The sequence below is a fragment of the Chaetodon auriga genome, chromosome 6 (assembly GCF_051107435.1).
Source record: "Chaetodon auriga isolate fChaAug3 chromosome 6, fChaAug3.hap1, whole genome shotgun sequence".
Taxonomy (NCBI): Eukaryota; Metazoa; Chordata; class Actinopteri; order Chaetodontiformes; family Chaetodontidae; genus Chaetodon; species Chaetodon auriga.
In genome coordinates, this window is record NC_135079.1 from 1706287 (window position 1) to 1728837 (window position 22551).

The 22551-nt window shown below is 44.2% G+C and overlaps 4 protein-coding genes across 4 annotated transcripts; all 4 read right to left on the minus strand.

Moving 5' to 3' along the window:
- Positions 1 to 165: 165 nt before the first annotated feature.
- LOC143321992 (troponin I, fast skeletal muscle-like) lies at positions 166 to 4012 on the minus strand. The gene is made up of 7 exons (XM_076732814.1): positions 3949 to 4012; positions 2703 to 2735; positions 2417 to 2453; positions 1935 to 2063; positions 946 to 1035; positions 690 to 863; positions 166 to 502 (listed from the first exon to the last, which is right to left on the minus strand). Exons 2-7 carry the CDS (start codon positions 2708 to 2710, stop codon positions 425 to 427), a joined length of 516 nt encoding a protein of 171 aa, XP_076588929.1. The 5' UTR covers positions 2711 to 2735; positions 3949 to 4012; the 3' UTR covers positions 166 to 424.
- Positions 4013 to 5519: 1507 nt separating this feature from the next.
- On the minus strand, positions 5520 to 10563 carry LOC143321993 (troponin I, fast skeletal muscle-like). The gene is made up of 7 exons (XM_076732815.1): positions 10534 to 10563; positions 9362 to 9394; positions 7321 to 7360; positions 7079 to 7207; positions 6827 to 6916; positions 5874 to 6047; positions 5520 to 5597 (listed from the first exon to the last, which is right to left on the minus strand). Exons 2-7 carry the CDS (start codon positions 9367 to 9369, stop codon positions 5520 to 5522), a joined length of 519 nt encoding a protein of 172 aa, XP_076588930.1. The 5' UTR covers positions 9370 to 9394; positions 10534 to 10563.
- A 1627-nt stretch (positions 10564 to 12190) lies between these two features.
- LOC143322079 (troponin I, fast skeletal muscle-like) lies at positions 12191 to 13642 on the minus strand. The gene is made up of 6 exons (XM_076732979.1): positions 13635 to 13642; positions 13485 to 13524; positions 13195 to 13323; positions 13028 to 13117; positions 12358 to 12531; positions 12191 to 12268 (listed from the first exon to the last, which is right to left on the minus strand). The coding sequence occupies exons 1-6, from the start codon at positions 13640 to 13642 to the stop codon at positions 12191 to 12193; spliced, it is 519 nt and encodes a 172-aa protein (XP_076589094.1).
- Positions 13643 to 17304: 3662 nt separating this feature from the next.
- Positions 17305 to 22152, minus strand: LOC143322077 (troponin I, fast skeletal muscle-like). The gene is made up of 7 exons (XM_076732977.1): positions 22085 to 22152; positions 20660 to 20692; positions 20243 to 20279; positions 19030 to 19158; positions 18040 to 18129; positions 17551 to 17724; positions 17305 to 17467 (listed from the first exon to the last, which is right to left on the minus strand). Exons 2-7 carry the CDS (start codon positions 20665 to 20667, stop codon positions 17390 to 17392), a joined length of 516 nt encoding a protein of 171 aa, XP_076589092.1. The 5' UTR covers positions 20668 to 20692; positions 22085 to 22152; the 3' UTR covers positions 17305 to 17389.
- Between the last annotated feature and the right edge of the window lie 399 nt (positions 22153 to 22551).

Genomic DNA, 22551 nt, shown 5'->3' on the forward strand with positions numbered 1-22551 from the left:
TTTGACATAACTAAACATTTCAGAGGCATTATTTTAAATTTTGTGTGTTTATGAAATCATGGCTGCAGTCCTGTATCTAGAAATGAGTCAAATAAAGACACAAGAAACAAATCCACACATCTTTTCTTCCACTTTGACTTTATTGTTTCTATTCTTCATCGCTCAGTTTGTGTGAATGTTTTCTGAATGTGTGGAGTTTAAGACTCGGTTGTTGTGTGCGAACCTGCAGAAACTCTCTTCGATCCTCCTCCCCCAGACAAAGTGCCAAAAAACAAGAGAAAAAACCCTCAAACACCTTAAATTTCCCGTCAGACATGCTGTTCAGCCCCGTGTGGCTTCACCAAACATAAAACAAGCGCCTGGTTCAGACCACACAGATAAGACACGTGCAGTTCATATAAACAGACAGCGAGCGGCGATGCGTTTAGGAGCTCTCGAACATCTTCTTCCTGTCGGCCTTGTCCTCAATGTTCTTACGCCAGTCGCCCACGGCTTCTGTTGGCTGCAGAGGAGAAAAGACAAACGTTTATTTCAAAGCCTCGTGTGACAGGAAGCAGCCGAGCGAGCGAAGTGACTGAAACCTGAACGAAAAACGAGTTTTGTGTTTTTCTTTGAGACACAGTGTTGGTCCCATCTGTGGCCTACGTCGGGGAATTGATTAAAAGTGAATAAAAATACCGTGGACTCACCTCCTCTTTCACCTCCTTCTTCACCTGCTTCAGGTTGGACCTCAGGTCCATGTTGACTGTGTGCTTGGAGCCCAGCAGAGCTTTCAGCATGGTGTCAGCGGACATACGTACTTTCTTCAGGGCGGGTTTCTTCACGCCCCTCAGATCCACCACTTTGATCTTCAGGTCTTCAATCTACGAGAGGAGAAAAGGTTCTTTTCAGGTTTCTGTGGTTCAGAAGGTCCTTCCTCATGCCTCTCTGTCGGAGGGGGTTTACCTCTTTGTCGGCCTTCTGCACTTTGGCCTCGATGTCGTACCTCTCCTCATCGATCTTGTCAATGAGGGCGTGGAGCTTCTTGCAGTATTCCTGTCCAAGTGCAAACACACACACAGACCTCAAGTTACGTATATGTACGTGCAACAGGTGCAAAAATGTGTCAACTATCAGCTTTAAATGAGCTGAAAAGAGAAAACTACAGTCAGGTTTGTACGATGAATTTCACCCTGTGCAGCTTTGTACATGTGAAAGTGTCAAAATAATGAAAACAGTGATGAATAAATTATGTTAATTTCACGTCTAAACAAATGTGATGAGATCCAGATTCATGTCATGCAATGAAGAGCAGCGCTAACAATGCTAATCATCATGCCTAAATGCTACAGGAGGAGTGTTGCTAGCACTTATAGCTCATTAGCTTCACTGAGTGAGCTAGCACGTTTTGCTAGATAGCCCCGGTAGCTAAAGTCCTGCTTTCAGGTTTGCTTGAATATTAGTGGAATAGTTGTTATTATTAGCCATAAACAGAATTTACATGTTTATTTTCTACCAAAAGTTTGAATCAAACAGCTTTGTGGAAGTTTTTGAGGTCTATTTTTTTTTTTTTTTTTTCACTTTTGATGGAGCTAGGCTAACAGTTTCCCCCTGTTTCCAGTGTGTGTGATAAGCTAGGCTAAACGTGTACAGCAGTTCAAACATAAGCCACTGGAAGTTTTCTCATAACAATATTGGCAATAGTATTTTTATGGGCAGTAGTATTTTATGGCATTGAGTATTTTTAGAATTTGAATTTCTTTTTCTTTTTGTCCATCTTTTGACTTGAGCCACATTCCTACATTTCCCACACTGCCTGTCAACTCTTCCAAGATTCAGTTCTGTATGACGACTGAATGTTCTTCAGAAACAAGCCGTCGCTCTTTGACTCTGAGGGTCTCGCTGCTGTTTCGGAGGCTGTTCCTGAACCCCTGTGACGCTGAAGCTCGTCTCACCATCAGGGCGTTCTGGTCTCCGCTCATCTCCGGGGCAGGACAGTGCTCCGCCATGTAGGCCTCCTTCGCCGCGATGTTTTCCTTTTTCTCCTGCTCGATCCAGTTCAAGGCGATCTGGAGGATCAGACTCTGCAGGACAGGCAGCGGGGAAATGTCATGTCAGCAAACTCCCTTTTTTTTAGCTGTTTTCCATTAAAGCACACTCAGGTTTGATGCTGTGAACTCAACTCAGCCACAGACAGGAAGTCAGAGAGCATCCACAGACTAACATATAATAGATTTTCTTCTTTTTATGGATTTTTGATGACAATAACAAAAATGTAGAGTAACTTACACTAAAAACTGGTCAGATGAAATGAATGTTAACATTTTTACAGCTTATATTTCCAGAAACGGCCTCAAAAAGCTTTGAATTTTTATCCAGGACTGTAAGAAATGCCCCTATAATTAAAAACAAAGGATTTTTTGAGCGGTTGGTTTACCTTCAGGTGATGCCTGCGGCTGGAAGTCAGCTTTTTCCTGTTTGGGAGGAAAGTCGTATCAGAGCATCATGTAACGACAAACCAGAAGGCATATTAATATTTACTACTTAAGGTCATCTTCACTCTGAAGATCACGCTTTTCCTCTTGATGAAAGATAATTATTTCCAATGCAGCCATGCTCGTTTAAAGCACTTTTTTTCAGAAGAGCACCATGTCAGAGTCTAAATTTTGATGTCCGTGTGTAGACCTGATGGATGTAATCAGAGAGGATGCGTTCACACTTACTCAGACATGTTGGCGGTTTTTGCGGTTCACAACCTGCATGAAGACACACATAAAAACACAGTGAGGGGAGGAAACGTTTGAGTATTTTTGACCTCTGCTGAACGATCAGGATGCGAGTGTGAGCTTCTCTGAGCTCAGCATGTCCTGCCGCTCTGGTGGAGATGGATGGATGTGAATATTTGAGCCGTAACGTGATCTGAGGCCACAGCTGAAGAGCAGCAACGTCGAACGAACTAAACTGGGACGGTCGGGATCGAGTGTCGCCTCTCGACCGTTTATGGCTGAAGGGTTAATCTGAAAAATTCTCCAGTGGAACATCATTAAATAGAGCTGATCGCTGATACTGTTGAATTAAGCTGGGTGTTAAAACAGCAGGTCCAAATCAGGAGAAATGATCTCTTAATCAAGTAAAATCCACATGAGCTTTTTGATTTCATTTAATGCTTCTTTAAGTTGTTTTCATGCTAAAGTTTCAGTGGTGTGTCGGACCTGTCAGACCCAAATTTACCACCTTTAGAAGATGTTTCTTTTAACAACAAAGACAAATTTAGAAACCGTGATGCTAAAATAAGAGAAATAGCCAAGACATGAATCCTGCTGACATTTAAATAAACTCACACATTAATCAATAATAATATCCATATTTATGAAACTAATAACAAGAACTTAAATGTCATTAACTTTCTAATTACTGTTAAAAATAACCAATAAGCTTTAAACAAATAACACTTTCACATCTGTAAAAAGCGAATTTAAGGATGAATATGAATAAAATTTAGTTGTTTTGTCAAATCAGATGCAGAATCATGATTGATTCATGATGATTTTCCCTGACTTCAAACCCTTAAAGCGTCGTGAATCTTCGGGTAACATCGTGACTCGATGGCATTTTCAAAGTCTGAGCAGCAGTTTTGAGTTTTGAGTGTCAAACTCTGACACTGAGCTGCAAACAGCTTCAGGACCATAAAACGCAGCAGAGTGCAGCTGAACGGGTCTCATAAATTCAGGTCTGTCAGAAAAAGGTCAAATGTCAGCAACAAACATGCAGAAAGCGAGTTCAGGTTGTCGGGATGGGTCAGAGGTGGACAAACAAACGGCTCGGACCCCCACTCGGGTTTGCAGAAACTGTCTGTCTGATATTTGTTGCTCTGAACATCGATTTTGTCTGTGGTGAAATAAAAGATGCTGCTCTCAGAGAGGCTCAAAGAGGCTGCAAAAAAAAGACAAAATGAAGAAGGTTTCTCACCTATTGAGAGGAGGAAGAAGAGGAGGACAAGACACACTTGGTGGAAGAAAAGGAGACACTGCCAAAGCCACAGACAGTGAAAAATGAAATAGGGTATATATGGTGGGTTGCGATGCCTCAGCAAAATGCCCAGATCCTCTTTATGGAAATGGATCCCAGGCAGACCAATGGGTCGACGAGCTCCTGAAATACACCCGGCCCAGCCCCGCTCTGCCAGCCGCCCTCCCTGTGAGAGCACCTCCAGCTGATCTGAAGGCTAAAACGGACATCTTCGAGGTCTTAAACAGCTTTGAAATAATCTCTTCTTTCTCATTTTTCCCTTAAAATATCCCTTAAGTGGCGTTAGTGTTGATTTTAAAGACGTCAAATGGAAACGTTCAGTCGTTATTATACATTTCATATGTCTGAAAACTTCTAAAGTTCTGTTTCTGAAAGAGAATTTAACGATTAAACTCGTTCACACAAGTTTCATTTCACATGTTCCAGATATGAACTCAAATCAACTGTTTAAAAGATTGTTTTCCTCATTTTTAACATCAACAGTTCAGCATTTTTGGGAAACAGAGAGAAAGATGAGAAGAGAGAGAGAGAGTTTGTGTGTTAAATGCACAGTTGGATTCAGGGTGTGATTAGCCTAGCTTAGCATAAAGACTGGAAACAAGGGGAAACAGCTAGCCAGGCTGTGTCCACAGTTAAAAAAAAAACACAAACCAATCCTTTGGTTGGAAGTATTTTGCCAAAAAATCTCTCAAAAACACTTCAGTTTGTGGACAGTCGAAACAAAGAATGGTCTTGGCAGCTATTTTTCAGGCTAGCTGCTTCCAGTCCTCATGCTAAGCTAAGCAGACATGAAACTAAGCTTCTCATCTGACTCTCAGGAAGTTGCTGATTTTTTCTCTCGTTTTTTAATTACATCGCATTTAATTACTCAGTAACCAAATTAATTCCTATGTTTACGTGTGTTGCTTCTTTTTTTGTGTGTTTGGCTAACAGGCAGATTTCGACTGTTTGATTAGTTGATCAGCTGTTCGTGTTTTATTTGGACCTGCTGATGTAAAAGGTCATTCAGTTCAGTCTTGCTGTTGGAAACAATAAAAAAAAGACTTAACTCAAGCTCCTCTCGAGCTTCTCTGAGGACTTCAGCCACATCTCACAGCCAAACGTTCTCATTCAGCTCGTTTATCAGGCTGAAAACGTTTCTGCGTCAGACTCTGAGGTTAATTAAAAGAAGTGAAAGTTCAGTTTTTGGAAACTGTTTGATTTGGGAACAAGCGAATGAAGAATGATTAAAATGCAGATAAATGTAACAAACCAATTAATCCTTATTTCAAAACATTTATTTCTCTGGATTCCATGAAAGCCTGTACATGGTGAATGTTGCTGACTGCGAACATGATGGCGTAACTTGTCTCAGTCTCTGTCCACGGTATCACAAAAATAACCAAAAAACAACAAAAAAGTGTCTAAACTCTCGTCCCTGTGCGTCCTGCTGGAGCACAGAGACACATTCAGTCACTCAGACCTCGGCGGAATCGTCCCCCCGCCGCCGTCCTCGCCTCGTCACCGAGGTTTTAGGACGTCTCGAACATCTTCTTCCTGTCGGCCTTATCCTCAATGTTCTTACGCCAGTCGCCGACCGCCTCCGTCGACTGCAGAGAACAAGGACACGGACAAAAACTCGTCTGATCAAACATCACGCAGGAACGATTCTACCCGGATCTACATTTTACTGCACAGACGGTACTTTTACTGCATGCGGCTGACAGCACTACTGTACTTCTACTCAAGTCGGACTGAGTTCTTCTTCCATCACTGATCAGATGTGATAATCTGTAAATCAAGCTGTGTGATTCGGCCTCGACACACTTCGAGCAGATGTTTACTGAGCTCGTCTCCAGATGTTGACACCGACATGCTTTCCTCACCTCCTCTTTCACCTCCTTCTTGACCTGCTTCAGGTTGGCTCTCAGGTCCATGGTCACCTTGTGTTTTCCTCCCAGCAGGGCCTGCAGCATGGCGTCGGCAGACATACGCACTTTCTTCAGGGCGGGCTTCTTCACTCCGGCCAGCTCCACCACCTTCAGCTTCAGATCCTCAATCTGGAGGCCCAGAAGCATCAAGATGCGTTAGTCCAGACGCTGTGGAACCACCTGGACAGAGGTCGGCTCCACATATATTATATCTGGACCCGGTCTGACCCAGGTCTGGTTACTGGGAATCAAGTGGACCTGGGAAGACTTCTACCTCAAACAAGTGAAATCTTATCAAATCAGCGATGATCCTCCATCTCAACCTCTCTGAGAATCTGGAGCTTCTGTCTTTTCTGGTTTCATAGTTTTAGTAAAAAAAATGAATCTACGGGCACAGACCCCAGACCAGCAGAATTATAAGGAATGCGGTTCAGTTTAGTCGTGAGTGTAACTGCTCTGACAGCAGAGGCGTCACTCAGACACATTTTATGTGCTGCTGTTGGTTGAAAGCTGCATTTGAAATGTATTATATCTGAATCTGGTCCAAACGTTCCTGCCACAACAGATCAATACAGACAAATGATGACAGGAAACCATCTGCAAAGCTCCCAGTGGTTAAAAACAAAGACGTCACAGGTGACAGGTAGCGGGAGAGGTGAACAATGATAGAGCTCAGGCTGCGTAATGAGGTGAGACAGGTGAGACAGGTGAGACAGGTGAGTCCTCTGTTGGGTGATTTTTGAGACATTTTTGACTTCTTCATTAACTGTACATGAACAGAATTATCTGCATTTCTGCTGGAATCGCGTTGTCTTCTTAGAATAAGCATCAATCAATAATCAATAATCAATAATCGTTGAACTGAGAGTGGACCTGAGGACCTCAGCTCAGCTCGTTGACTCTCTCACCTCTTTGTCGGCCTTCTGCACTTTGGCCTCGGCGTCGTACCTCGCCTCGTCGATCTTGTCGATGGCGGCTTGGAGCTTCTTGCAGACTTCCTGTTGGTGCGTAAAACAAACAAACCTCTCATGATCACGTTGACCATGTTTCTACGTGTCCTGCTGTGATTTTAATGACGAGCTGTCATCAGTTCCACCGTGACATGGAACCACGTTACAAACAGTGACGGCAGCATCGGCGCAGAGACGCCGGCGTCTCACCATGAGGACGGCCTGGTCTCCGCTGAGGTCGGGTTCGGGGCAGTTCTCAGCCATGTAGGCCTCCTTCGCCTCCTCAATTTCCTTCTTCTCCTGCTCGATCCAGTTGGCAGCGATCTGAAGCATCAAACTCTGCAGGGAGGTGAACAGATGAACATGTAAATTCAAATAAAAAGGTCAGAAATGACGCTCCACGAATGCATAAACACCACAAACAGGAAGTCAGTGAAAGGTTTTCATCTCACCTTCAGATGATGCCGGCGGCTGGACGTCATCTTCTTTCCCCTGAGAGGCAGAGATCAGACTTAATCACACAATCATCATCATCACCATCATCATCATTATCAACCTTTTTATTATGTTAATATCTTGGCTGGTTTGATAAAGTCTCATGTTTTCATTACTGAGTCCTACAAATCTGAGAAAAGACTGAAGTCACTTTCATGTCCATATGAAGCTACAGACAGCAGCTGGTTAGCTTAGCTTAGCATAGCATAAAGACCAGAAACAGGGGGAAACAGCTAGCCTGGCTCTGTCCAGCACCTCTAAGCTCGCTAATTAACACGTTATATCTCATTAAAAATGACAATTGACCAAAGTTTCTATTTCTTATAACCTTTGTTTTCTGTTTGTTTGAAATAAACGAGGTCTAACATGTCAATTAGTGAGTTTTAGAGGCCTTTGGGCACAGCCAGGCTAGCTGTTTCCCCCTGTTTCCAGTCTTTATGCTAAGCTAGGCTAACCAGCTGCTGCTAGTAGCTACATACGGCTAAGTTTCCAGACATTCATATAGAAAATTAAATGACTTAAACTCATTCTGCAAATTATTTTCCGATTTAAGGATGCTAATTATTATTGTCATTGTACTTGTTATTTTTAGACATTTCTCCGCTCACAGTCAGGGGATGTGAGGTATAAATCATGTATTAATATCACTTTAAGACTTTTTAACGGTGTCTGTGGAGAGCGTCCGCCTGCTTCAACATGTTTCGAACATGTACAGCTGTCGTCATCTGAAGCTGAAGGTTGACCTTCAGACTGAACCGGTGCCTTCACATGTGTTCAGATCAGTTTAGACACATTTCAGATGCTCAGTCCGTCCACAGGGAAACATGTCCACAACCATGAGAGATTAATGCTAACACGTCATGCTAACATGCTAACTGCTATTTCCTCTTTGGCTGATTATTTTAGCTCCTCTTTTCGGCCACTGAACACCTCCCTCCACCTTCATCAAGGCTGTGAACTGTGAGCAACATCAGAGCCAGAGATAAGATAAGATAAGATAAGATAAGATAAGATAAGATAAGATAAGATAAGATAAAACTTTAGGAATTCCTCACTGGGGAAATTAAGGTGTCACAGACGGAGAGAAATAGTAGCAGGAATAAAAACGAAATGCAGAAGAGAATAAAAATATAAAATAAAACATGAAAAAATCAACTTTATATATGTACATTCAGTACAAAATGAGTGTAAAGAATAATACTGCTAATGGAAAATGATTAAATTGCACATGGTAGATGTGGATAATTAAGTGTTTGGTCCCACAGCTGAACACAGTTTAGTCAGATTAACAGGAGGTTTCCCAGAAAGGAAACGACACTCTGGACTCTGAACAGTCAGTCAACTCTGATTCTGCTTGTGTGAACAGTCACTGCATGAAACAATCATCAGCCAGTTGATTAATAAATGAATAAATTAGTAATTGGTGAAGATTTATTTGTTTTTTTCAACCAACGTCTGCTTGTAAACGAAACTGAACAAGACAGATTTGAATTAAAGTCACTGTTTCAGAGCTTTATCTCTATTTTCCAAATAATTACATTTTTTTCTTTCTATTGTGGCGTGAGCGAGGTAACGGATCACAACCCTCAAAACCGCTCTTTGAACATTTTATTCAAAGTCGTTCACTCATTGGCTGCTTTTTCCTGACAGGCGAGATTCAGGGCCGCACTGGAACACGTGATATTAATCCCTGTGATGTGACGATCAGTTCAGACGCCATGTTGTGACACACGATCAGGTGTTTAAATCCAAAACTTCCCTGGAGATTATCAGGATTCACAGACGTGTAAATACACAAAGTGCTTCCTCAAAGGCTGACAAGCTGAGTCTGAGAAGTCTTTAAATCTATGGATTCACTCATGAAACGATTACAAATGGAGACCTGTTACAGCAGCTTAATGACACCAAAGTAATGCAGTCAAACAAGAGGAGGAAGAAGAAGAAGAAGAAGAAGAAGAAGAGGAGGAGGAGGAGGAGGAGGAGGAGGTTTGTACTCACTCAGACATTTTGGCGGGTTTTGATCTTCGCACCCTGTTCAGAGACAGAAAACACTGGTCAGTTCATACGAGCAGACATGAAGCTCAGCGAGCGAGCGTCCACAGCTGAGCCCGCCGGCTCTCAGCTCCGCCCCGTTATCGATCAGCGACCTTTTGACCCGCCGCGGGAAACACGACACGCTTCACTATCATGGAAAACCGGCTGCCAGCGATCACAAACCAGCTAATTTTGGACGGGCGGGTCAAATGCCGAGCCCCGCGCTCGACAGATGCCCCTCTGAAGACATTCTGGCTGGAATTTAACTTCTTACAGGGAGTCAATGACCTGAGCACGAAATGCCAACAGCAGAGGGGCCCAATGTGGCGCTGAGCACGCAGGAGGAGCCGTTAACACCGATTCAACATCCTGCAGGCATGCGACCCGCCGCCTGACACCGAGGTGTGTCCAGAAAGGCTTCAGGTCAGGATTTAGAGACCAGAAACCACAAAAACAGAAACGGAGACGCTTTAAGACTCGACGCGATCCGACGTCAGTTTAAAAGAACGTCAGTCATTACTGAACGTTTTACAGTTTTAAATCATCAGCAGGAACGTTAACAGTCAATATTCCACCAAAGGCTTTAAACCAGCGTCCAACAAGAAAACTAGAACAAAATCCATCAAAGAGCCGACGTGAGTCTGTGGTGGAGCTTCAGCTGCAAACAAGCAACTCAACATTTACAGAGAATGAAGCTTCAAAGAATGAATATGAACAAAACGACGGTAAAATCCACCAAACTGCTCCTGATCTGTTGAGCTTCAAAGGTTTAAAATCAGAAACAGGAAAAACTAATATTCCCTTTTTATTATTTTAAATATTAAACCTCAGAATTTTACCGACGACACGTGAGCTTAACGAAAGATCCAACGATTCACAACGAAACAACAAATCAGCTTCAGGTCCAAACTTCAACCTGCCCGAAAGTCCGCAGGTGTTTCAGCTCAGCGTCCTCTCTGAACACCTGAAGGCAGCCTCAGAGGTCAGAGGTCACACCTGCAGCAGCACCTTTAAAAACCACATAAAAAGCACCTGTGCAGAGCAAAGCCGGGTCCCACCTGTCCACCACCCCTCAGTCAGACTCTCTGTATTGTTTCCTGTCGGAGCGAACGACGCCGAGCCGCAGAGACTCTCACCTACTGAAAGTGACGAGGAGGAGGAAGACGAAGAAGAGGGAAGACGCTGCCAAGTCCTAAACAGTAAAGATTAAACAGGGTATATAGGGTGTGAAGTGCTCGCTCAGCAGAAAAGTCAGCCCTCTTTATGGTAGCAGAGCCACCTCAGACCAATGGGCCGGCAGGCTCCAGAAATACCACCACAAGTCTCTGAGGAACCTCGTAAATTTCTTCTGCAGGAAGTCGCCTCCCAGGACTGGAGACCGAAGGGACGCTATCAGGTTCCCCCCAACACAGACCACTGAAAGGATGAAGCAATTGTTACACAACAGGGGGGCAGGCCGGCCGCGGGGCGACATGATTAATGCTCACGGCTTCGGTTTCCTTTATACCGGCAGCTTAACGGGCCGGCGGCGAGAACAGTGTGCGAAGGCGTCAGTCACATTGACGACGAGACATTAAGGCTAAAGTTCAGCTCCGGCTAATGTGAAGCTTCAGCAGCCTGAGTGAAGATAAATCAAGTGAAGATCTGCTTCATGTGTGATTCAGGCTGCTGAAGCTCACAGCGAGAAGGAACCTCTGAAGAACCGGAGGTGTCATCGCTCAGGGCTTCGGAGGCTTCGCACAAACGTCAGTTTAAGGATGGAAAACAAGGCAAACATGAGAGTAACAACACAGAAATGTTCCCCGATCAGCAGCAAATAAACAAAACAAATAAAGAAAACGTCTTCACCAACGTGCAGCATTTAAAAATGGAGCAAAGACAGAAAGGCTGCAAACATCCACAGCTGATGACGGAAAATGAGCTGAAATCTAAGGTTTTTGGTTCATCAGCGTCACCTGCAAACAGTCTGTCTGTGCTGCTTACAGTGTTTCTGTTTTCTTCAGCTGCAGCACTTTGACCTCTCAGGGCCACCGTACAGCTGTGACCTCAACCTCTTAAATTATGAATTCCTCATTAACAAGCCAACAGAACGTTATTTTAAGTTCCAGTGGCAAAAAGTCAGTGATACCAAATACGTCCGAGTTTTAATATTTGTTCAGAAACTAAATCTACAGTGAAAAGCTGGAACAAAATGAGTTTGTTTGTGTTTTTGTTTGTACAATGTGGATGTTTTTCAGCTCAAAGAAAACTTCATGCAAACACTGACAGAAAAGTGAGAGGAGGAACATGAAGTCACTCACCAGCAGAAGAGCTTCATGATGGAGCAGCTCGGTGTGCGATGGAGAGGCAGAGTGTGATGTGATGGACATAAATGACGAGAAGCTGCAAATCACGAGTGAAACGACGGAGGGATGATGTGAAGAAGAGAGAGGCTCTCTGCTGACCTCTGCTGGTTTACTGTCAGTACAACACCCCGTTAACGTTAACCTACAATCAGTTAAGCAGCTGTTTGTAATTAGTCTCCGTTCTATGGAAGACTTCATGTCTGCAGGTTCAGATCAACACCAGCATCTTTTAGAGAAGCAAGAACATATAAAGAGGATTGAAATGAGCTGACATGAGCCGCGAGGAGAAGCCCACCCACAGAAGAAGAACCACCACTACGTCTAAACTCCCAAACATCTTCTGGAAAAAACTGCGTTGACAGCGTTTCCTTATTCCAAAAAAACATTTAATGGCACCAGTTTTTTCAATTCCATGAAAAAGGTTGAGATGTGACAGAGGTGAAAGTCTTCAGGAAGACTCGAACATCTTCTTCCTGTCGGCTTTGTCCTCGATGTTCTTGCGCCAGTCGCCGACGCCCTCAGCAGCCTGCAGGACAAACACAGTCCGCTCAGTGATGCAGCTCCTGCGTCCGGCAGCAGCTTCCTGTCTGAAGCAGATTCACAGCAGGGACTCACCTCCTCTTTCACCTCCTTCTTGACCTGCTTCAGGTTGGCCCTCAGGTCCATGGTCACCTTGTGTTTTCCTCCCAGCAGGGCCTGCAGCATGGCGTCGGCGGACATACGCACTTTCTTCAGGGCGGGCTTCTTCACTCCGGCCAGCTCCACCACCTTCAGCTTCAGCTCGGCGATCTGAAAGCACAGGCGGAGGCTCAGAGATGGAGCACAAAACAACCTGTTAACTCCAAAGTCTCAGCTTTTCATTTTAAGCCTTAAAGTGTCCAGAGGTCACCTGCTGCAGAGGAAGCACATGTGAAAGAGTAGAGAGCTCTGGATCAGGTCAGACTGGACCTCCTGATGATGATGAGTTCTCTGAACTGCTTTTTTTACTGCCACAAATACACTTTAGTTCATTAAATGTGGGAAAATAAATGCAGTTTACTCCTCATAGAATATTGTATTATTGTTCTGTTTCTTGTGCAATTTGTTGCTTTAAATCAGTCGTTAGAAAAGTGCTAATTGTGTTGCTGTCTGACCTTTTTGGCATCAGGTTATCTACAGATCAAATTCTAATATTTTTATAGATTTTTTGCATCTGCGCTGAGATTTCTGTCTGTCTGAGTTCACATCAAAGTCCAGCACTGACCAATCACGGCTCACGTTAAAGCGTCAGTGAGTGAGTCTCTACCTCTTTGTCGGTCTTCTCCACTTTGGCCTCGCTGTCGTATCTGTCCTCGTCGATCTTGTCCAGGGCCTGGTGCAGCTTTTTGCAGACTTCCTGTTGATGTGAAAAGAGAAACTGAGCTCCTGTCCTGCTGTTTGGACTCAGGATGAGGCTTTATTTGTGTTTGTTACCATCAGAGTCGCCTGGTCTGCGTTCAGGTCGGGGCTGGGACATTTCTCTGCCATGTAAGCCTCTTTGGCGGCTGCGATCTCAGCGGCTTCCTGCTCCAGCCAGTTAGCAGCGATCTGCAGCATCACACTCTGCAGGGCGAGACGGCAGAGACTCTGAAGCTGTCCTTATCACACAGTCATGACATGCTGGACTGACAGCAGACTTCACATCACACGATGAAGCTAACACGTTAGCACATGATCGCTGCAGCCCCCATTAAAGTCCATGAGGAAACTGTGTCCGACGTTACCTTGAGGTGATGCCTGCGGCTCGATGTCATCCTCTTTCCCCTTTAACGAAAAGGTGAAATTAACAACCACATCCAGCGAATGGGACAGAAGTTCTTCTTGAGTTGGTTTTCTTTGAGTCACAAACATTAACAGGGTGAACTGGTACTTACTCAGACATCTTGGCTTCTTTTTAGTTGAGATTCTGTTGATAACTGGAACAATCGAGAAGACAGAGGACAAAAACGGTTGTTATGATAAATACTACGTCATAAATGAATCCCTAAAAAGTCATTGTTACTCTCAGTATTTGTCAAACTCTGGTCTGAGGGCCTCTGGGGGCCCGTCTGCAGGGTCCAGGGGACTCGTGTCTATTTGGTGATTTATCTGTTTTAAAAATAGAAACTTCAGCGTTGCTGTAATTGACCTGAGCCTGTCAGGTCAGTGCTAATCCTGGCTCAGGGTCAAAGGTCAACAACATTCATGGGAACATGGGAAGTATTCACCCATCTGACAGGAGGTGTCGACCAGTCAGGGAACATCAGAAACTGTCATAATAAAACCAAACTCCATTAAGAGTTTGACTAATCTGATCTCAGCCGACTCATTTCTGGACAACAACCAATCAGACGGCTTCAGGTTTTATTCACCAATCGAAGAGTCAGATTTTAAAAAGCTTTTCAGGCTTTACATCCTGGATCTTATTGTTCTTATTAGTCTTTGTTTCTTAATAATGTTAATGCCGAACTTTTCTGATTCTGTGCGTTTTGGAAAAGATGAAACGAAGCATCCACAGCTAATCCAGGAGGTCACAGACGAGGTCGGACTCTCTGATGGGAGGATTAGTGAGCGTCTGCTTCAGAAAGGCACAAAATAATCCAAAACATGGAAAACAGGAGGTTCTGCACACGTAGACCCTCAGAAACACCAGAACTTTACTTCCATTGGACATAAGTGGACAAAATCCTCTTTTTCACTTTTTGTAAACGCTCGACTCCCAACAGTCACATCATGAAATCATCAAACTGTAAACAGGAAATAAAATAACGTCGTCTAAACTCTGATATAAGGCCGACTGTGAAACATTCAGGTAGAAAACTGTCATTTGAAGTATTTTCCTGCTGAGCAGCACCTTCACTTCAGCCACAAAGTAAAAGAGTTTCTCACCCACAAAGTGACGATGAGGAGGGCGGCAGAGACTGACGGAGGGACGGTGGAGTCACAGACTAAGGCTGGAATCGTGGGGGTATATATGGGCTTGGACGGGGATTCGGAGGTTCCTCTGTATGGTCATGAGGAACCACAGACCAACCAGGCCAACAAGCTCCTGAAATACCTTCATCCTTTGACTGCTCACCTCGTAAATCCTTCGTTACTGATGTCTGTCCGTGGTGGTCAGCAGTCCTGTGGGGGACAAGACGTGAAGGGGGAAGAGTCAGAATAGAAGGCTTCAGCTTAATGCGACTCGAGGTCCTGGACAATAAACCTGAGAGCTGAAACATTCTCACTAGATACACAATGACAGACGGCCGGTTTATGAGCATCTTCCATTAAATGAACAGGAGACAGTGACTCTCGTGTCCTCTGCATGATCTGCTCTGGTTTGACCTTTGTCTTGTGTTTTTATGGAGAGTCTAACAGATGAAAATTAGCCTTCTGGCTAACACTGGCACGCTCACAGTGAGCCGCATTAATTAATCAATGTAGTGCATTTTGGGAGTTATGTTTGTATGGAGACAGGAAGTTAGAGACGGACACCAACGTGTTTGACTGCAGAGCCGCTAACATGACAGCTAACGAATCAGTGCGTGCTCTGCATTACACTATATTGATTAGTGTTTAATTATCCGGCAGCCATATTTGTTTGTTATCTCAGACACTTTCATTTAATTAAAAGTCTGGGACAGATTACAGCTTTCAGAATGATGTGAACTGTGGCTACAACTTGGATGCTTAAAAAACGGGTAATGATGGTGTGACTGTGAGAGTCTGAAAGTAAAGATCTGGAAATGTGATCATTTCATATTTAATCACAATAACAACAATGGTCTCAACAATAAAGAAACAAATGAAGACCTTTACAAACGCACCTGATTTGTTGCTGTTCTGCTGCTGGATTCAGACACAATGACTGAAAACAGAGACAGAGATAAAAATAAAAAATAAAAAAAATAAAACATTAGACACAAAAATCAACACTTTTAAGCCTCAAAAAGAATTTTCTGCTCATCAAGCTGATGTCGCTCACCTTCAGTTTGACTCAACTGTGTCCATCTCTGATCAATACGGCTGATCAGAGGACAGCCATGCTTTTATCAATGGAGGGACAAGGCGCAGACGCCTTCAGGGAACGTCTAACTGATCGTACAGCCTGTAATCACTCTCACTGCACTTCTGTCTCCTCTCGTCCATCATAAACATAACGTGGACGAGACGCGTGCAGACGACTGTAAATCTAAAAACACTGACGGGAAGAAGACAGCAGGTGCTGGACAGGAAGTCCTCTGCTGGCACCTGCTGGTCGATGCAGGCGGCAGCACTTTAAATCCCTCCATTCAGCAAACAGACGTGTAATAAATGCTTTATAACACACTATGATGCAGGTGTACGTGTTCATTAATGTCACTGTGAAGTCCAGCCGTGGAGCTGCTGTCTGAACTCATAGTTACTGACAAATATGGTCAAACACAGCTGTGATAACACGACATACGTCTTCACAGTGAGGACTGTTAAAAAGAGAAGTCTTTATATCTGCTTTACTGTGTGTTCTGAAGCATCATTAAATGTGTTTAAAGTGTTTTTTTTCCATATTTGTACGCAGGGCTGAAGACTTCCACACCTCAGGAAGGTTTGAAACTTTGAGGGAAAGTTTGTTAAAGGCGCTAATTAAAATTTAAATGCATTGATTTAGATAATAATCTATAAATGTGTCATAAACATATGTATGACATAAAAAAACAGACATGTGCAGCATGCAGACTGATTCGGAGGCTCATGCTGAATTGGGGACACGTTTCTGTTACGCCATCTTTAAACTCAAAGTCTTGCTTTTTCCAGAGCTTTCTACAGCAGCCGCCCCATCCTCAGCAGAACACACCTGACTCAGGTCACCATGGAGGGGCTCTGGAGAAGGGGGTCGGGTGGGGTAGAAAGCTCCGGAAAAGCTGCTAAAATCACTTCAGCGTTCACTTTTCACAGCTGCCTGGACTCTGAAGTGCAGAAGAAACTGTCACATAGAAACAGTGAAACATGGATATTGTGTCTCATCCTCCACTGACATGCACAGCACGACAAAGAGCACAACACGACCTCGTTAAAGCTGGAAACCACCTTCAAACAGAACTCAGTTCACACAGTTCAGCGACATCGATCTCCGACAGTTTTCAGGCTTTTTTTGGTTAATGATGGTTTGAATTTTAATCAAAAGTCTTCATTTCATTTTGCAAACATCACTTCAAACATCGACTGTCGCTGAGCTCGGTCTGCTCTGGGTTCTGTTTCAGGGCGAGTTTTTCTTTAACGTTGGACAAAACAAGCAGAAAGCTAACGGTCGCTCTCGCGGACTTCTGTCGGGTGAGATCGTTTGATTGGATGAGGCGTGTCGAGCGCTTCGTCTGCAGTGTTGTGCGTCACCGAGTCAAAGACAGAATACCTCATGACAGCAGATGTAGGAAACAAAACGTTTATTACAAAAACACTAAGAGCAGGAAGTTGTCAAAAGTGAACAGAAGGACACAGGAAGTCACTCTACAGAATAAAAGTCTGACTTTAGATAAGAGTCACTTGTAACCTAAACCACTCGCTTCACAAATGTACAGTACCAGGCGACGCTGAGACTGACGGTTTAATGAAACAAAGGTACTTCAATGAAAAATTCCATAAAAAGTGCTAACGGAGCAGAGCAACTACAGGAGCGCAGTTAGATTCTTTAGGAGGTCTCGAACATCTTCTTCCTGTCGGCTTTGTCCTCGATGTTCTTACGCCAGTCGCCGACCGCCTCTGCTGGCTGCAAGACACAAAGAGTTGACAGTGAGCGAGTGCGACAGTCCGCCGGCCTGTTCCTGCCGTGTGCACCTGACGAAGACTCACCTCCTCCTTCACCTCCTTCTTGACCTGCTTCAGGTTGGCCCTCAGGTCCATGTTGACGGTGTGTTTGGAGCCCAGCAGAGCTTTCAGCATGGCGTCGGCGGACATACGCACTTTCTTCAGAGCGGGTTTCTTCACGCCGGCCAGGTCGACCACTTTGATCTTCAGGTCATCGATCTGAGAGCCACCAAGCAGGTTAAAGGTCATCGCCATGAACTGACTCAGTCCCACACACACTGTCCTGCTGCCACAAACACTACAGCACCACATGTGGATTCATCCGCCGCTGAAAATAGATCCCAAGCAAACGCTCTATTTCCTCCTGTTTGTTTGATTCATAGGGTGTTTTTAAAGGTTTTGGCCGTCAGCAGGGACCAATGGGCTCGCAGCTGACAGCCACAGACAGGGTGGAGAAGCCAGAAAACAGCACTTTGCTGATTTCAGTCTCTGGATCGGACTTGTTGACCGTGAGGAAAATATTTTGAACTGTACCTCTTTATCAGCCTTGGTCACTTTGGCCTCCATGTCGTACCTTTCTTCATCCACTTTGTCGATGAGGGCGTGCAGCTTTTTGCAGGTATCCTGAAGACACAGACAGAGGAGATGTTTACTTACTGATCACAGGTCTTCACTGATGGATTTCACACCTCAAACAGCTGCTAATAACATCTGCCCTTCATTGTTAGTTGTAAGATCTCTCAGCTATTGGATGGATTGCCTTTCAGTTCTGTGCAGACCTTCATGGTTCCCAGAGGATGATCCCTCTAACTTTAAAGATCTCCTGATTTTCCCTCTTGTGCCACCAGATTTCTGATCCTGAGTGAAGCATCTCAGCTCCTCCTGCTTTGACGGCTGTGATATTTGACTCCCACATTCATGTTTCCCTCAGGATGAACCGCAATGACTCTGGTGAACCCTTCACCTTCATCAGGATCAGGCATCGGCAACCATGAGCATGCAGTATCTTAACCAATGGCACACTAGCAATAAGTGTCTCTGAAGTGCAATACCCGGTGAAGCTGAAACCGATGAATTTAACGTAGACCCGCCTTACTCCCCCTCTGATTGGCTAGTACTCATTGCCTTCTTCTTAGAATGTGGGTGGGAAAAAAACTAATTTGGTTCCGTAGACGATAGCACGCCTGCTAGCTAAGAAAGCTGAAGTAAAGAAGGACGCTGCTGTGTGTATTTTACAAATGTCAAATGAGCCGTGTCCAGATTCGAGGAGCGAGCAGACATCCTCAGAGACTTTGCTGCTGCTGAAACTCTGCTAATGAATCAAACAAAGCATGCAAAGCTGTTCATTGAGGCTTTCTTCTGTAGCTCAGAGGTTTGAGCTTTGATTAAACGTAGTGTAAAAGAAATGGCACTTGGAGCTACTTAGCAAATGTTAGCTTGCCTGCAGGTAAACTAAGATCAGAACACGATGAAGCTTTTCATCTCCAGCACTTCACTGCAAACGAACGCTGCGGCGCTTCTCACCATGAGGGCGCTCTGGTCTCCGCTGAGATTCGGTGGAGGGCAGTGCTCGGCCATGTAGGCCTCTTTGGCGACCACCAGGTCCTTTTTCTCCTGCTGAATCCAGTTCGCCGCGATCTGCAGCATCAAACTCTGTGGGACAGATCGAGTCGATGTTCAAGGAAAGACGAAATCAACCTGCATCCACACCCTTTGAAGAACGGCTGAATTCAGTCAAATGAGATCAATTCAAGGCAAAAACGAACAACTTTTTCTCTGTGTCCACAAAACTGCCAAAAAATGTGGTTGAATTTCCAGGCTTGGAAATAAATAAATAAATAATATTGATCTAAGCTTGAATAAGCTTGAAGTCCTAAATTATAGAAAAAGACGTCCTTCATCTGGTTTTATGTGTCTGTCAGGTCGGCTTCACCTCCTCACTGCTGGCTGCTTTTAGGTTGATGAGACAGAAATCAAAGAAAATTTGTCCCCATTCAATTCAAGCCAACATGGTCCTGAGCCAGCAGAGGCTAAAACACTGAATCACTGAAATATGATGAAAGTCATTCAATTATCAGCCAACGTGACTGGTAATTGAATGACTAAGTTAAAGTTTCCAGTTTAAAGTCACCAGCCGACGATGGTCCAACATGACAGACAGCTGCGTTTGTCAGACATGAAGCAACATGAAGCGTTCGGTCAGAAGCTTCCTGTCTGCGTCTGAATGATGAAGTCTTTAAATCAGGCGTGTCCAAACTGTTCCACAAAGGGCCGTGTGGCTGCAGGTTTTTCCTCCAACCAATCAAGAGCACGAAGTCTGACCAATCAGCCCTCTGAAGACTGAGATCAGCTGATGAAATGAGTCAAGTCTGGTGCGCTGCTGCTTGGTTGGAAAGAAAACCTTCAGCCACTCGGCCCTTTGTGGAACAGTTTGGACATGCCTGCTTTAAATACTACGAGGCTTTCTGTGTTTGACAGGTTTGACCAGCAGGTGGCGCCTCTGAGCTTTAAACTGTCCCAGCTGTGTGTGTCTGTGTGACACCTGAGACGAAGACAAACAAACAAACAGCAGCACTGCAGGACAGAGGCACGTCAGTGGCTGCAGCACTGCCACAGACGACCAATAATCACAACCGCTGGGGTACAAATGTCTGCAGTGATACTGTATTGAACAGGGAAACGCTGTGATTGGTCAGTATCAGGCTCTGGAAAGCTGTCAATCAAACACGCTACGTACCTTTAGGTGATGCCTGCGGCTCGAAGTCATCTTCTTACTGTGAGGATCACAAACGACAGCATCAGTCCAGTAATGTTGATTAGTCTGTAATCTCCTCAGTCAAAGGTCAGAGGTCATTTCTCTGTCATCTTTCCTTCCATCCTTCCTTTCTTTCCATCTTTCTTTCCTCTCATCCTTCTTTCCCTCCTCTTCTCTCTTCTTTCTTTCTTTCCATCTTTCTTTCTTTCTTTCTTTCTTTCTTTCTTTCTTTCTTTCTTCCCCTCACCCCTCTTTCCTTCTTCTCTCCTCCAATCAATCATTTTAAGATTATTTAAAACACAAATGATTTTTCCACAAAAATACACAGAAAACTGTTTTTACTGCAGTAAAGGATTTGAAGCAAAGATCAATAATCAATGATGGAGAAGCAACACTTACTCAGACATGTTGGCGGTTTGGTTTCTTCACAACCTGTTTGACACAAGAGAAGAAGAAGAAGAAGAAACGATGTTCTCATCTGCTCGGTGCTTAATGTAAATATCAGACAGCATCGTCCGGATGAAACGTGATCTATGAAAACAGTTGATGAGCAGCTGAATGGTGACTGAGCTAAGTTTGGAGTTTGGCTCAAATGTCTCCGCTGACGCCTGCAATAAGCTCCTTTCCAGGTGTTCAAACCGAATATCCTCTGGGAGTTAATACTTCAATTCCTTTGGTGGAGAAGAAACGCTCCAGCAGAATGTGCTGCGGCAGCGAGTCCGCCGCCAGCGGCCGGCTGTCAATGGACAGACCTTCACAAGCTGCACAAACCAGTCACTCAGTGCCAGAATCAGATGTCAAGACTTTTACTATAAATAATTCAAGGTTTGCATTTCCATCTCATTAAGTCAGAAGCTCCAAACGTGACAGAAACTCACCACTCAGGCAGATTTTAAGACTTCGTAAAGGACTTAAATTGACTTTTATTTGCAGGGTTGAAGCTCTGAAAGCAATAAAATCTTTTTCATTTTGTTCTCAGGTCAAAGAAATCTCTCAGTTGTCCAGACTCCAGAACGTTCAGTGCAAAACGTTTTCCAAATCAAAGCTTTAGAATGACAATACACTGTAAAAAAAATCTGTCTTAAGAAGTCATGTTGTGATTAATGTTTCTCTGCATGGAAAAAAACATGCAGAGAAACATTTCTAAACTTTCAAACCAGCCAAAATCTTAGAGACAGACTGTGTTTACTGTTTCATCAATCACCTCTAATCTCCTATTTTAAAGCACTGGCTCGTATTTCAAGCAAATTCCAAAAAACAAGAACAGAAACTGAGCCGGGATCAAGGCAAACTCCGTCAATGTGCAGGAAGATGTTGTCACGACAGCTAATTTTGACACATTTTGATCAATATTTTGCAGCATCTTCCCTGAAAATGACACAATCTCATCCTCTCAAACAACCAAAGACCAGATTTCTAAACTTCTAAACTACTAATTATTCCAACGGTTGGCAATCTTACAATCAAGAAGCTTCAGTTTACAGGAATCAGTCAAAGCTTTAAGGTCAAACGCTTCAAAAATGAGACTTGCAGCAAAAGTCAAAAGCAAACAAATCAGCATCTCACATCTCCAGCTCGCTCAGTCTCTGCAGCGCCGTTCAAACACACAATCTTCAATCATCCTGCAGGATTCAGCCTTCTCCTGCACCCTGGATCACATTTCCCTTCACTTATTAACAAACCGCAGAGGTCAGGGCTTCTATCACCTTAGCACTTCACCAACAGGTCTCCTCAAAACGGACTCCATTCAGCTGCTTCGTATCCATTTACCAGCTCTGTTCAGGCATGCAGCGAGGAGGAAGAAGAAAGGGAAACTGGTCTCACCTACGACGAAACGGAGAGTCGAGGAGGAGGACAGCAGTGGTCAGTGGGCAGGAAACATCCCGGGGTGTATATATACGAGGGCTCAGATATGGATATGGAGCTCCTGTTTATGGAAATGCAGGATCCTCAGACCAATCGGCCAGCAAGCTCCTGAAATATCATCATCCCCTGCCAACTTCACCCTGTAAATCAGGCATCACCGAGGAGGAGCCTGATATCATTTTAGGACTCTGCTCAGTGCCATCGGGATGCTATAAAAGGGAGGAAAAGCACTATAAAACTCCCAGAGTCCAAACGATTAACCAGATGAAGGGGGAGGGATGGAAGCAGGGGGACAGCAGAGTCATTTCTGAGTTTTGGGGGATGTTTTTGGCTTGTGATCGTCTGTCAGGAACACCTGAAGGAGTTAAAGTGATGATAACTGGATAAACACACAGCACATCAAGAGTTTTTCTTTCCAGGCTTGA